This window comes from Pogoniulus pusillus, chromosome 21, assembly GCF_015220805.1.
Source record: "Pogoniulus pusillus isolate bPogPus1 chromosome 21, bPogPus1.pri, whole genome shotgun sequence".
NCBI classification, from domain to species: Eukaryota; Metazoa; Chordata; class Aves; order Piciformes; family Lybiidae; genus Pogoniulus; species Pogoniulus pusillus.
The window spans coordinates 20,858,172-20,873,730 of record NC_087284.1 but is presented as its reverse complement, the minus strand read 5'-3'; the positions used below and the strand labels follow the sequence as shown (position 1 = coordinate 20,873,730).

Here is a 15,559-nt window from a genome sequence, read left to right as displayed (position 1 = left end):
CTTTCTTCACCAAGATCATCTGAAACACCAGTACTCAATGGGAACAACAAAAGCTCACAGGAGTAGTAACTTCAGAATTTTAATCAGGAAATCTTTAAGAAATGATCAGGGACTTTGACTGACATTGATGGAAATGTTATGGCAATTCTGAGCAGTTTTTAGACAATGAAAATTCATTAAATTCATTGTAAGACAACTGCACTGGAAATTTTTCATCCAGCCCTGAGCCAAAAGATTTAGCAAGTACAGACAACTTCTGCTGACAGTACTAATCCTGAAGTTTTCCATCAGCACATTTCTTCAAATAATTATCACTTAACTTTCTGAGAATCTCTGCTCTCCTATTTTCACCTCAGTAGTGCCAGTTACAATCTAACCTGTCTCACTAACTTATATCTGGCACCACAAGTGGAAACTGTCCATATGCTCCATCTTAAGCTCTTAGATCTTCTCTTGGCCTCAACCAATTTGCAGAATTGGAAACTGAGTATGTTCAGACAGATGACAATGTCAACTGCCTCACAGAAATGAATTGTACAAAGATGGGCAGCAGGCTTATGTATACATCTTTATTCACAGCCATGACTACTTTGCCACATGTTCCATTTCAGATATTTTTTAAGTTAAGACAACCATCATTTCATCAGAGGAGACAAGCTCCCTGTTCTTCCTCCTGAAGGCAGGAAAGCATACCAGCATACATATCTTCATCTGACAGGTAACAAGTCCATTTGAATAATGAATCCTCAACCCAGAAACCACTAAATCCTCCTTCCCAAAACCAGCTGCATGCAGCCTTCTTGGGAATTCAAAATCTAACTTGTGCTCGGAAATGCATCTGCTTTGTAGCATTGTTACTCATTCCCGTCTTGAGCATCCACTTCGACTTCATCCTCTGAAGGTACTGCATATCACGCTGGTGAACAAAAGCTGCTCCTTCAGGGAGAGAGGAGGAAGAGAAAGAGGCATAAATGTCTCTAGGCTTACTTCCTACTTACAAGCAAACAAGGTCAACAGTTAGCTGTGTATTTTCCTTTCCATACTGCCACACTTCTTTTCACTCTGCTCTTGAGAAAAGCAAATACCCTCTATGAACACTAACAACCAATTAAGGGAAAAGTTTGTTTTGTGTGCACCTTTTTATTTCTAAGTGGGTATAGATCACTGCTCCCCAGCTGAAAAAGTATTCCAGCTGTCAAAGAGTGATCTGGGTTACATTACTGAATAGCAAAAAGTTTTGACAGGTAGAGAATAGATTATTATCCTAAAACCCAACTTCTTAAGAAGTCATCAAATATGACAAACATACCTGCTAATGAACCAAAAGAGCTTACATAGAAGCTGCAATGGATTTTAGACAGAAACAGCTTCCTATAACTTCTGCTTGGATGTCAGCAAGTAAAGGGAACACAGGGGAAGACAAACTACTGCACAAAACCCCACGAATGTGAAACAAACTCAACCAATTTAACTGTAGAGTGATGACATCCTAGAACCTCCTCCTCTGCAAACCCCTCACGCTGTCACTTACCTGTTTGGCTTGTCCATCCCAAAGCTCTGTACTGCTGCAACACCCGACCCACTGCTTTCTTGTTTTTCACAACAGCCACCGTTCTCGACAGACCAAACCGCTGCTTGTAGTATCTCATTAAAGAACGATGACCCACTCTTGCTCCTGTTCAAAGGAGGCAACGTTTTATTATGCATAATGGAGTAGCTTCTAAAATGCAGCAGTTAAACTTATTGTGAACTGTGGAAAATCTTTATTCTGAGACACACTTCTAAAAGGCCCAGAACCTTAAAAATCTTTAAGACTATCACAAACAATGCAACTCTTGCAAGAGCTGCTGAACTGCACTATACCTTGAAGAAAAAAATGCCTAGAGTGCTCTGTCCAAAAGTACCTTAGCTTAGCTAACAAGTAAACAGCTACCAGAAAAGTTTAATTAAGGGAATGAGCAGAAAGTCACTGAATGCTGTTTCAAGTAACCAGAAAAGCAAACTGCCTATATTCAATAATTTTCTGTAATCTCATAGTTGGCATCATTTTTCAGACTGAAAGGGCTGAGGTCCCTTCATACAAAAAAAACCCAACCCAATACCATCAAAACAAACAAACAAAATGCAAGAGTGCCAAGTGCTATACAAGGCAAGCATAAAGTTGTTTAAATAATTCTACTGAACTACTTCACTAAATTAGCTACCAGTTTCTCCTCTGCAAAAAATCTAGGCTAAAATAAATTAAATTAGAGCCTCTCCAAGTTGCACTAAAACAAGATATGGAAACTCCTGGAGTATCTCAGGTAGGTCACAGAGATGAAGTGGGCAAAGGAACCACCTTATAATGTTTATAGTCAACATACACATTAATGCTAATCGAGTTGAACTACTTGATAGTGATAATAATGGAAGGTAAGAACAAAACTCCAAAGATGTTTAGCTGCAAAATTACCTTCTTCCTTGCCAAAGAAAATGATCGATGCTGCTGCTGTAAGAAATACAGAGAAAGTATGTCATAATACAAATTCTATGCCTACCTGAAGGAAGGATCAGCTCCATGGTGTCATCATCATAATCCAAATCTCTCTCTGCTGGACGGTCTTCAGGCATGTCCCCATCTTCCCCATCCTTGTGATCAGGGTAACTGCTCCTGTTGAAAATTAGCAGTACATGGCTGTTCAGACCTATTACACAAACACACTGCTACAGCAAGCCTCAAACATCTTCAGTCTTCGCTTTCCTTGCTGTGAGACTTTTCCCTAGTACCTCTCTGTCCTGAACAGAGGCTGGAGATAAGGACCACCCTTCCCCCACCTGATTGTACAACCCAACATGGTTCTGCTGCTGCACATCTAACAGTGACTTAGGAGGGGATGCCTCCACTGTGCAGCCTACCAGCTTTACACAGCTACTGAACGAGCACTCCCAGAACATCCCCTAAATACACCTTGTCATCACAACAGGAGTTATTTCTGAGCAAAATTAACACAGTCTAGGATATGCTAGAGGAAGTTCAACAAGAAGCCTCCAAATCACAGCAGTTTTGTTTAACTCCAGTTATTGAAAGAACACAAAATAAAAATCTACAGTAGGTATTAAGCACACAATCAGCCTGACAGGCAATAGAAAAGACAGTTACACCCTTTTATAGTCTTTGCTGGTACAATGAAATCTCAACTATTAAGCAAACATACAAAACAGAATTAAAAATGTATTTTCATGTATGACTGGCATTAGTGGTCACAGGAGATGACAACCAATCACACTGTTATGTTTACCTTGAAAAGTGGTGAACCAAATATGGAAAATAAGCATCAGAACCAGAAACAGGACCATATTACAGGAATGAGTAATAGTTTCTGATGTGATATTCAACAGCCCTTTTTGTTGCCCCCATGTGCATTACAAAGAAAAACATCTTCACCTAAAATCATAGAAGTCTGCAAATTCCAGGGCAGCATCTCCATCTGTGAAGAGTTTGCAGTGGCTTTTATCATTCATGTGAGCCTGTACTGCTTCTGTAGAGTAGAAGGACTTCCCTTTTTCATTGCACCAGATGCAGATTTTCCCAATGCCAACTTTCTCTCCTGCAGAAAACATTGACACTTCTATTGGTCTGAAAGGAGTCTTAGTCAGCAGTTAACATTTCTGTGATGTAGTCTTCCCAGCCTGCAGGCAGAGACACTAAGAGCCTTGAGCCCTACATTTTCAGAAAAGTCCTGCTGTTGCTATGCCTTGACCATATGGCTCCATCAGGGACAAATCTAAGATCTCATGAGACAAGGTGTGGATCATCATATATTCTCAAGAGAAAATGTAATACTTTCAGTACATTTTTCTGTCTGGTACTCCAAAGTTACTTTACTGTTGTCACTGTATGTAGATTTCAAGGATACATTTTTGTGAAGGTTTTTACTCTCTCACAAGTATTGTAAAACTATGAGATAAACATTTGTGACTCATTAGTAGGATAACACACTCCATATGCACATTTTAGCAGTTGAGTTTTGCTCTAAATTTTATGTTGGCTGAACAACTTTCTCAACATTAGAAAACTATGTGAGACCTAGAGAGTACACAACCAGAGATTTGCTCAGCGTGGTTTTCTCTTGCTCTCCTTGAAAGCCTGTGGTCATGATCAAAATAATGGATGAGACAGCAATCAGATTTCACATTAAAAAAAAGCCAAACTAAAACATTTAAAGTCACATCTAAGTGAAAATAAGCAATAGCATTACATGATTACCCTGATAAAAAAAGAGAACATTTGACAGGCATACCCAGGTACTTGATTAGTCCTCTTAGATCCACAAGGTACTCTACGTCTGGAATGAAGAAACTGTGAACTTTTGTCATATGGGCTACATTTTTCATGAGAGATCTTGAATGGTGGGGACAGAACAAGCAGTCCGTGACTGGTATGGCCCCAAGGGTAAGAGTACTTTCAGTTTCTGCTTGCTCCTCCTCTTCTCCCACACTTTGCATCTCTTCTTCAGAGCCAATGTCTTCGTCAGAATCCACATCCTCCCAATCTTTTAAAGAAAGATGAAAATACATATTTGTTTATATGACTACCTCTCCCAAGCAAAGCAAATCAAAACACATATTTGCTTATATGACTACTTCTCCCAAGCAAAGCAAATCCCAATTATGTTAGAAAAGACTGCATTTTCCATTCTTAAGTTAAGTGTCACACGGTCACTGCCAGGTGCAAGAATGTACTATTGACAGTACAATACATTTCTTCACAAGATGCACAGCAAAGCTCAAGATCTGATATTTTACTCTTCATCCTCTCGACTGTTAACACTTGACTGCTGTTTTGAAGCCCCGAATGTAATTCACTAGAGCACAAGAACACAGGCATGGCTCATTAAAACCAATATAACTCTGCCAGAACCACGGAAATACTAATTTCCAACAGATTCAAGAGTGAGTGAAAAAACACTCTTGTTCACATACACATCTAGAACTAAACAGAGGACTGTCACAGATACACTATGTTACATGTTAGTATGTATCAAGATATACTAGCAATAGCAATTTAACACATTCAAAAGATTACTGTGAAGCCCGTTAAGGAACAGATGAACCAGCAATCTGATCTTACTTCTAGAGGAGATCTAGAAATCCTTCTTAGTAAATTCAGGTCTGGGGCAGTAACATCTCCCAGAACTCTGTTTCTACTGGTCTACTTCCAATTGCCATACAGAGTGTGAGAACAGGGAACGTGGTGCTCCCCAGTGTTGTAGGCTGCTAACTACAGACCTTTGCTATATCACATAGTTAAGAATTTTAAAAACCTGATACTGAATGAACAAGACTCGTAGAAAGCATTCATGGACAAACACTGAAAAGGAAAACTAACATTCAGAAACCCACTGAGATTTTAGCATTACAATTTATGATTAACATATTAATATAAATCAGGTGCAAGCCTGCACTTTCTTTAAAGATGCAAATTCAGAGGAAATTATGTCTTCTGTAGAACAGGTACCTTGAACTGCAACCGAAATTTCACCAGCTTAAAAGTGGTGTAACAGATGTCTAACAGGACACAATGTTTTCAGTATTGATGTTGGCATAGTATGGTTCCACTGCATTCCTTCCTGTCTCCTTGCTGCAGTTCAACCACTCCATGCAACTACTCCCATAGACACGTTTGGAGCTGCGCTGTAAAGTACAACACTGCAAGCATCCAGCTTACAAATAATCCTCTTAGGTGAATTCTTAAACTCTTCATCCTTTCATTTTCCTTCTTCTAAGGCTAACCTTCAAGCAGGAATCGTATCCTCACAAGTGGTTAGAGTGAAGCAGCAGTCACAGTCGAGGTGGCAACTCTTAAGGCAATTTTAATATAAATGCCCACATGCTGAGAAGCTGTGCCATACATCAGGATCAGAAGCAAACTTTCTGATCTGGTCTTGTTGGGCAGAGAAAAACTAGTCTCAGCTCCTTTTAACAGATCACTAAAGTGATTGGGCTGCCCAGGGAGGTGGTGGAGTCACCATCCCTGGAGGTGTTCAAGAAAAGACTGGATGAGGCATTTAGTGCCACGGTCTAGTTGGCTGGCTAGGGCTGGGTGATAGGTTGGACTGGATGACCTTGGAGGTCTATTCCAACCTGGTTGATTCTATGATTGATACAGCAAATGATCACAACTGGATTTTTGTTCATCTACATTTCAGAAGCAGTTTTAGGGTAACCATTTAACTTAGCCTTCCTCAAAGGAAACTCTGTAATTTTATGTGGGAAATAAGTGTTCATATTTGTGACTATTTATACTCAACTTATGCACACATTAGTACCTTGTGCAGCAGAGAATCCCTTACTGCCAGGGGCCAAGCTTAATTTCTTCATTAAGCTGAAAATTTAATTAACAGGAAGACCTTCCATAATAGCCAATGCTTGTACTCCTACAGAAAGAAGATTTTGCACAAACCTAACCACTACATAGCTTACCCCAAGCTCTCTTTTCAATATATTTATTGCCTTACCTTCATCCATATCATCATCTTCCTCTTCTTGCTGCTTGGAAAGCTTCTTTGCTTGCTGTTCAAACCACTGTAGCCGTGGGGGTTTTCCTGATGGGTCCCTACTCTGTGATAAGCTGGCACTTCCCGTAGAAACTGGAGAGCTGCTCGCAATGCTAGGAGGTAAAGCTGTCTTCTTCGGAGATGAAGACGGCTGAGCTCTAATGGCTTGCTGAATAGCTGTGTTCATTTCATCTTTGTTTACGCTCTCCAGGGCCAGGCCCTTTTCCAGGTTCTTTTCATTTAGTACTTTCACCTTCTTGCTGACAGCTTGAACAGCTTTCTTCTCCAATTCCAGGTGCTTCTTGGACTTCAAGTGATTCTCATAGGCATTGAAGGTGGAGAATCGCTTGCTACAAACTGTACAGTAAGTGGCCGTGATTTTGTTCCGCTCCTCTGCTACTGCTCTCTGCGCTAGGACTCTCTCTCGGAAATTCTCAGCGGTGACAGGAGGCATGTCAGCGACCTTACGCTTCAGGTTGTATCTATGCCAGTCAGTTTTGTAATGAGCACGTTGAATGTCAGCATCTTTGAAAGCCACACGGCAAGTAATACAAGTGTAGGTTGCCATTACTAGGGATTGGAAGGGAAAAAAAACCTACATTTATAAACAGTAACTGGAAAAAAAACCCAAATCAAACATCCAGACAGCACCACATGTAAGACAACACAAAAGACACAGTTCTCCTACAGATTTAAGTTTATAAAACACCAGCACTAGCAAGCAGCAAGCTATATACTTAGAAGGAGCAAAAAAATTACTTAACTGAGTGATCAGACATTACTCATACAACAGCAGCACCAGAGCATCCCAGCTCTGAGCCCAGAACAGAAAGACTATGCTATTTTATTTGAAACACTGTAAGCATCCATGCAGTCTAACAGATACTTTTGCTAGAGAAAAACTTTCTCTCCCCATCAAGGGCTCCTGATTGCTCTCTGAAACATTTTCCTCTCACCTGTACAGCTCACTATCCCTTTGTTAGCCCAAGAAGATATTTTGCTGCCATAAACCAAATGATCAGAGAATCAGAATGTTAAGAGGTTAGAAGGGACCTCAAAAAAGGTCCTTCTGCCACCATGAAGTCCAACCACCCTGGCAGGGCAGAATCACCTAGAGTAGGTCACACAGAAACACGTCCAGGCAGGTTGTGAATGTCTCCAGAGAAGGAGACTCCATAAACTCTCTGGATACCTTGTTCCAGTGTTCTGTCACCCTCACAGACAAAACGTTTCCTTATCTTCACGTGGAACCTCCTATGCTCCAGCTTGCACCTGCTACCCCTTGTCCTATCACTAGATATCACTAAGGGGAGTTTGGCTCCGTCCTCCTGACACTCGCCCTTCACATATTAGCAAACATGAATGAGGTCACCCCTCAGCCTCCTCTTCCCCAAGCTAGAGACCTAGCTTCCTCCGCCTTTCCTCCTAACGGAGATGTTCCGCTCTCTTGATCATCTTTGCGGCTCTGAGACGGACTCTTTGAAGCAGTTCCCTGTCCTTCTAGAACTGCGGAGCCCAGAACGGGACGCAGTGCTCCAAACGCGCCGTCACCAGGGCGGAGGCGGAAGAGACCCTGTCTCGACCTCCTAACCACAGCCCTTCTAACACACCCTAGGATGCCATCGGCATTGGTAAGACGCAGCGCAGGCGAAGCCTAGAGCTGCCAGTGCGCCGCCAGACGCGGCTCAGGCAGGGCTCGCACGAAGCCTCCGCCCTGAGGGCGAGCAACCGACACCCGCACGCCACGCGGCCCTTCCGCCGCGGCACCGGCCGGGCCTCACCGTCCCCGCTACCTCCCGGCGGGGCCAAGTCCCCCAGCCCGTTCCGAACACCGGCTTGCGCGGAAGCCCCGCTTCGCTTCGCTTCCCTCCCCTCGCCTCCCTGCCGCCAAGCCCGCAGGACACCCACTTGCCACCCGTCACTCCCTCGCCGACTCCTACCACCACCAGCAGCGCCTCGCAGGATGGCGAGCAGGCAGGCACGGCGCGGCGGCAGGCAGGAAGGGGAGGGGGAGCAGGACCTGCCCTTCCGCCGGGGAGCCGCGCACGCCGCTTCCGTTCTCGCCCCGGGCGCGGCAGGCTGCGCAGCCCTGCCCCCTGGTGGCGTGCGTCGTTTGTGCTCCTGCGGTGCCGGCACGGCGCTAAGAGCGTTGGGGCTGGGCCCTTCCCTGCCCGCGCATTACGTCTCCCTGGACACCATCTCTCCTTTGGGCCGGGCGGACGCGGAGCTGTGCCTGGAACATAATATAACGTCAGGTCCGTGGCCGAGGGACAAGATGAACGAAACTGTCGAGCAGAAGCACACGTCTGACAGTTTAGGAAGGAAATAACCATGGAATCAGAAACATCCAGGTTGGAAAAGTCCCTCAGGATCACCAAGTCCAACCTACAGCCCTACTCTACAAGATTCACCTTAAACCGTATTCCTAAGCACCGCATCCAAAAGCACGTCCAGGGTCAGTGGCTCAAGCACCTCCCTGGACAGCTCATTCCAGTCCCTGACCACTCCCTCTGCAAAAAGCTTTGTCCTGAAACCCGAACTAAACCTCCCCAGCCTCAGCTTGAGGCCATTCCCCCTTGTTCTGTGTCCAACTGCGTGCGAGAAGAGACCAGCAGTCTTTCCACAATGCCCCTTCAGGCAACGAGGTCTCCTCTCAGCCTCCTCTTCCTCACACTACCCATCCCCAGCTCCCTCAGTCATTCCGCATAAGATTTATTCTCCAGGCCCTTCCCACCTTTGTTGCCCTCCTCTGGACTCACTCCAGCACCTCCACATCTCTCTTGTGGTGCCCGAAACTGAACACAACACTCAAGGTGTGGCCTCAGCAAAGCCGAGTCCAAGGGGACAGTCACCTCCCTGCTTCTGCTGGACACAGCATTTTTAATCCAAGCCAGGATGCCAATGGTCTTCTTGGCCACCTGGGCACACTGCTGGCTCATATTCAGCTGTCTATTACAGCCCACAGATCCCTTTCTGCCAGGCAGCTCTCCAGCCAGCCTGCCCCAAGCCTGTAGCATTGCTTGCGGTTGATGTGACCCAAGTGCATGGCCTGGCATTTGGCCTTGTTGAAACTCATCCCGTTGATGTTGGCCCATTGATATAAGCCTACCTAAGTCCCTCTGAAGAGCCTCTTTACCCTCATTCAGATCAACACTGCCACCTAACTTGGTGTCATCTGCAAACTTACTGGTGACACTCTCTATGCCTGAATCAAGGTCATTAGTAAAGATGTTAAAAAGAAGTGGTGCCAACACAGATCCCTGAGGAACACCACTAGTGAGCAGCTGCCAATTGGATTTAACTCCATTGACCACCACTCTCTGGGCCCTCCTGCCCAGCCAGTGCTTTATCCAGGGGACAGCATGCTCGGCAAAGCCACGAGTAGCCAATGTGTCTACAAGAATCTTGTGGGGAACAGTATCCAAGGCTTTTCCAGAGTCTAGGAACACAACGTCGACAGCCTTTCCCTCATCCAGTAGCCAGGTGATCTTGTCACAGGAAGGAGATGAGGTTGGTCAGGCAGGACCTGCCCCTCACAAATCCACGCTGACTTGGCCTGATCCCCTGGTTGTTGTCTATATGACATGTGATGGCATTCGAGATGACCTGCTCCATGACCTTCCCTGGTACTGAGGTCAGACTGACAGGTCTGTAGTTTCCCAGATCTTCCTTTCTGCCTTTCCTGCAGATAGGCATCACATTTGCTACCCCATTGGCATCTCCCCTCTTAGCCAGGAATTCTGGTAAATAATGGAAAGTGGCTTGGCAAGCACATTTGCCAACTCCCTCAGCACCCTTCCCTGCAGCCCATCCGGCCCCACAGACTTATGTATGCCTAAGTGATGCAGCAGGTCAGTGACCACTTCCTCAGTTCCCCTCCCAGACTCCTACTTCACGAGGGTGGGTGCCCAGAGCACTGCTGGATCCAGTGGTAAAGACTGAGGCAAAGGAGGCTTTGAGCACCTTACCCTTCTCCTCATCCTCAGTCACTCGGTTTCCCTCTGCATTCAATAGAGGATGGAAATTTTCTCTAGTCCTCCTTTTGCTGTTGATGAATTTACAGAAAACACCAGAAGCTTGCTAGAAGGGTTTGGTTTTCACGTTGTGGGGTTTGATTTTCTGACTCTGGCAACAAACATACAATCAGATACGATGAAAGATAAAAACTAACACATTTATTAAATGGCTTTACAAACAATCAATATCATAATTCCATGTTTACAAAATAGTAGTCAGGCTAGGTAAAGTGCTGCGAAATATTTTAAAGACAGACATTTTGTAATTTTCCAGTTTCTGGTTAGCCAGCTGGTGCTGTTTCCAGACTGCATGGCTCATGTACTGAGGACAGACACGGAGGCTGCAGGGAATTTGTTCAGAAGGCTTATACAGTCTGGAAAAAGTGCAAAATGAACACAACCCAAGTAAAACAAGTGTTTCTTCAGAGGCTACTACTTTCCATTTAAATAAGTTTCTGTCCTCTGCATAGAGTATTTTTTTTTTGCCACAAACAAACTGAAGAAGAGTAAGGAGGTGTGCAGTACATATACATGAAGAGCCCTGTGTGCTTTCAACAGCTGCTTTTACGCTGGAATCGATACAGGTAAGGTCACTGATCGAATGGCGATCACTCCATCACTCAAATATACTAATGCAGGGAGAAAGTTTCCGAGTGCAGAGGATGGAACTGCATCTCACAGACTCTGTCCTGATACACAGTTTTCGTCTGGCAGCGATGCATGAAGGGTGAGAACTTCCAAACATGCTACTGCAAGTATACATTTGCAGTTTGCTACCAGGTAACGCAAGCAGTACTGATCCCATGGCACAATCATACCTGTGTTACCTCGTGGCACTTACGCATCCAAACTCAGATCTATGCCCTCTGTGCTGCCTGCACTGCCTTTTGACTAGAAACTGCAAGCAGGCAGGCTTTCCACAGGTAAATAAGAATTTCAAAGCTATGTGCTACCTCATACTTGCTTGCCTTTCTTTCTGCCTGGGTATTCACAACTTTGGAAGATGGGGAGGTGACAACAGTGCTCAGTAGGAAAGATGCTGTGGACCACTGTGACAAGGAATTTGAAAGTAAATGCTGTTTTGTGGCTGCTGCTAGAATACAGCAAAATGGATTCTTGAGGGGCTTTCAACTAAAGGCAGTGTGGAAGGGATCTCACAGTGGAGGAAAACATCTCGTGTTTTGCTGTCAAACTGCTGGCAGTGGAATGTGTCATGTCTGAGCAAAGTGTTCCTTACATGCTTGGGAAGTAAGAGGTAATACCCTGCAGAAAATTGGGTATCTTTCCACTACCTGAGGAGAAGTATTAAATGCTACACAATTACTTTATTTCTGTTACACAGTATTGAGGGGCTTGAGTGTTACCAACTACCACAAGAACAGAAAAAACAGAATTCCAAAGACACTGAAATGAGCAATCATGCCCCTAAACTTTAATGATTTACTTGTTCAAGTTTTGCTTTAAGTTCTGGGAAAAAAAATAAAATGAGACTCATTCTGGAGAAAAATGCTCTGGTTTTCTATCTTGAAACCAGAAAATGGATCATTGACAAAAAGTCTGAGAAATCCTCCAACTGCTTTTCCTTATCTAGTCTTAATTCTAAAGAGTGCCCCTGCATCGTGTACTTTTATAAGCACAAGTACTCTTTATAAAACAATAAAGTGCACACTGTTATAATGCCACCATTAACAACCATCCTATTAGTCTGCTCCAGAAAAACCTGTGAAGGACTGCTCCCTTCCTCCCCCTTCTCCTCATACCATAGCCTGCTTCCCCTCCTGGCACCAGTATACCTGTACAAGGAAGCACATCTTTGTTTGGATGTCCTACAAACATTTCATCAGCAACTTGGAAGTTGCTCTTTTTTAACTGTCTACGTTGTCCTAAACACACAACAAGGAAATGAGGCTTTTAAATCATCTGAGAAATTGAAATGGCCTTTAAACTTACTGAATTCCTAGCAAAAACCACTCTTTTTTTGTTTTGTGTTGTTGTTGTGCTGCTTTGTTGTTTGGAATTTTGGTGGTGTGGTTCTGAGGCACTGTTTGTTTTTGTTTTGGTGGGGTTTTTTGAATGGGAAGGACAAGTTGGGGGAAGCTCAAAAGGAAAATCAGCAGCCAATGCTATGGGGAAGTCAGGTGGCCATAGTTTTCTAATCATTTCCAGAAATTTGCTTTTTATATTAAGATGTTATGATCTTAAAAGCTTCATCTTGTGGAATCTACATCCAGCATCCACTTACTTCATAATGAATTTCATAACGATGGCACAGGCTCACTTTCATACCGGTAAAGGAGAGCAGATACAGTCAATTTGCATTACTGACACAAAAGCACAAGCAACAATAAAGGTAAGTGTCAAAAATTCTCAGCATCTTTCCTTTTGCTACACACTCTTTTTGCCCACTTGCCTAGTTTTTTCATCTCAAAAATAAATTAAAATGGAGTTAACTTTATAGACAGGTTTACCTACACACATATGTTAGTGCAAGATTTTAATAAACTGATGCTGTACCTTCTGAGGGTCCTAGATGACATAATTCACCTCTTCAAATGCCAGCAAATGGAAAATCACTTGAGCAGTAATAGCAGCTGACATGGTCCCTCAACTTTGCTAATGGTTTACATCACATTAAAAAAAACCTAGCATTACTTCTTCCTATTTCTTTATTATAACTTGGTATTGCAGTTGGGTTTTGTCAGAGAACACAAAAGCCCTAGAAAAACTAAAATTACCTGCTTAAGATGCCATGCCACTTGCTCAGCATGTGTGGAGTGTCAACCAGCCAACAATCTGAACGAGTTCTTTGCTTTAAAGTGCATGCCAAGAAGGTGATTCTGAGCATCTTCTACAACAGATGACCTCACTGAATACTTTCAAGTATCTTAAAATGCTCAACTTGCAACACAACTTCTGTTGCAAATGATGGCAGCTATCCTGGGAAAACAAAACAAACAAACCAACCAACCAACCAACAAACCCCAAAACCTACAGAATCCTGAATTTAGGAAGTGGCACCTAAAAAATACATTTCTTTTTTTTTTGGTCTTTTTTTTTTCTTTTTACTTCTATTCCAAACAGCAACTACCCTCACCTGCTCCCAAAAAGGTTTCCAGTTTGTGTGATATAACTCTTAAGTATGAAAATGTGTTGGATGACTTTACAGGGGTAATACTGTCAAGAACCAGACTCTATCAAGGAACACAGCAGGTGGTCAGTCAAGTAGCATGCCACTTTACAACTCTACAAATCTATACCAGGGAAAAAAAACTTGGAAATGCATTGCCATATCCAAACTATTTCAATGGTTTTAAATAAGAACTCAAATGGTTGATAGTGTTGCACACATAAACTCTACTTGTGTTGGTCAGTGTATTTCATATATAGTAGATGGACTATACATAGGGACTCATACTTTTTGGTATAATAGAAGCAGGTGAGATTCAGTTAATCTCACTGCAGTCCTGTCATTACTTACCCTCACTGTGTGAATCATGAATTGCATTGCATGTCTGGCAACCAAGAGTAAATAAACTGTCCATGCTGAAAATTTGGCTCAGGACCCCAAAATACACAGTTGGCAAAAAGATAAAACAAGCCCTCTCCCCCCAACTCTTTTGAACAATTGAACTCCAACACTCATCTGCAACCAAACAGTGGATAGATAATTCATTTCCATGCTACTACACTGAGGTATAACTACCAGAAACATTAAACTATCAGTATCAGCTGATATTTATCCAGTTAATTCACTCTGCGTAAGGGAAATTATTACAACACATCTAAGGGGACAGTTAAAGCTTACAGCTCAGATTTTTCCTTTTTTTTTGCATTTGATTTTTCATTAATATTTAACTGCTATGTTACCAGCTACAATTTCCAGGTTAATGGCTTCCAAGCAGATTTGAAAGAAAGCCTGAAGATTTTTTCTTTTCCAGGGATTCTGTTTGTTGGCCTTGTGAAAGTCCCAATTCTTTTTCAATCTGCTCAAGCTCGGACTGGTCAAGCAGTTCAAAATCATCAGCTTCCTCTGTGTCTGTTTCCTCGCTCAAACTGGGCACTGCACGTTGGGGAGCTTGCTGTGTGGACTGCAACTGGTCTTTGATGGCAGCAGACACTGCAGCTGCGATGACATCCCCAGCAATTCCACTCATTAAATTAAAGGTTTGGTCACCGGTCAAAGGCAAGGAAAGCCCTGCAGTAGATGGTCTCTCTTTACTCTGTCTGGAAGCATGATCCACCTTGAAAGAGGTTTGTTCTTTTGTTTGTCTTTTCTGGATAGGCATACTGATGCTTGAGTCATCATCATCATTGGTTCCAGCACCATTTTCTAAGGAAGGAAATTCTGACAGATCTCTAGTGAAAGCTTCTTCGTGATCACTAGGTCGGTCAAAATCTATTACAGGGTTAACAGAGAGAAAACAGTGTTAGCAAACATGAAAGGCTCCCCAAAATAAGCAACAACATGTGATAATGCAGTTACTAAGTGTTCCTTTGGATGCTCTGCTACTTTGAGCCTAGCTGGGATATTTTGGTGAGCCACTGGGATGATCAGAGGGCTGCAGCACCTCTCCTGTGAGGACAGACTGAGGGAGCCGGGGCTGTTCAGCCTGCAGAAGAGGAGGCTCCTAAATGACCTTATTGTGGCCTTTGTATCTGAAAGAGGCCTACAAAAAAGCTGGGGTGGGACTTTTTAGGCTATCAGGCAGTGATAGGACTAAGGGGAATGAAGTGAAGCTGGAGATGGGTAGGTTCAGACTGGAGCATGAGAGTGGTGAGAGTCTGTAATGAGTTGCCCAGGGAGGTGGTTGAGACCCTGCCCCTGGAGGTGTTTAAGGCCAAACTGGATGAGGCTGCGGCCAGCCTGATCTAGGGTAGGTATCTGCTCATCTTCATAATGAAGAGGCTGTCCAGGAAGGTAGCTGAATCTCTGTGACAGCAGATGCTCAAAATTCAAATGGTCACTGCCCCAAGCAACTCAGTGAAGTTCAACCTGCTTTAAACAGG

The 15,559-nt window shown here is 43.5% G+C and overlaps 2 protein-coding genes across 3 annotated transcripts in view; both read right to left on the bottom strand.

Annotated features, from left to right (window-relative positions):
- Positions 1–555: 555 nt before the first annotated feature.
- Positions 556–8,717, bottom strand: ZNF622 (zinc finger protein 622). Of its 2 annotated transcripts, none has more exons than XM_064161195.1 (7): positions 8,445–8,717; positions 6,498–7,106; positions 4,281–4,532; positions 3,425–3,587; positions 2,538–2,650; positions 1,532–1,675; positions 556–936 (listed from the first exon to the last, which is right to left on the bottom strand). In XM_064161195.1, exons 2-7 carry the CDS (start codon positions 7,102–7,104, stop codon positions 809–811), a joined length of 1,407 nt encoding a protein of 468 aa, XP_064017265.1. In that variant the 5' UTR covers positions 7,105–7,106; positions 8,445–8,717; the 3' UTR covers positions 556–808. The 2 variants fall into 2 exon arrangements, with proteins under 2 accessions (XP_064017265.1, XP_064017266.1); XM_064161196.1 differs by having other exon boundaries at positions 8,480–8,564.
- A 1,974-nt stretch (positions 8,718–10,691) lies between these two features.
- Positions 10,692–15,559, bottom strand: part of RETREG1 (reticulophagy regulator 1) — a 55,587-nt gene continuing 50,719 nt past the window's right edge. Inside the window, exon 9 of the mRNA XM_064161194.1 lies at positions 10,692–14,948. Coding sequence (XP_064017264.1) covers positions 14,437–14,948 — 512 coding nt within the window. The 3' untranslated portion in view covers positions 10,692–14,436. The remainder of the gene's footprint in view (positions 14,949–15,559) is intronic.

Coding starts and splice junctions, on each gene's coding strand:
- ZNF622 (XM_064161195.1), bottom strand. CDS start 7,104: ATGGCAACCTACACTTGTATTACTTGCCGTGTGGCTTTCAAAGATGCT. Junction 4,533..6,497: donor AGATGATGATATGGATGAAG/GTAAGGCAATAA, acceptor TTTCTTTAAAAG/ATTGGGAGGATGTGGATTCT. Junction 3,588..4,280: donor AGGACTAATCAAGTACCTGG/GTATGCCTGTCA, acceptor TGTTTTCTGCAG/GAGAGAAAGTTGGCATTGGG.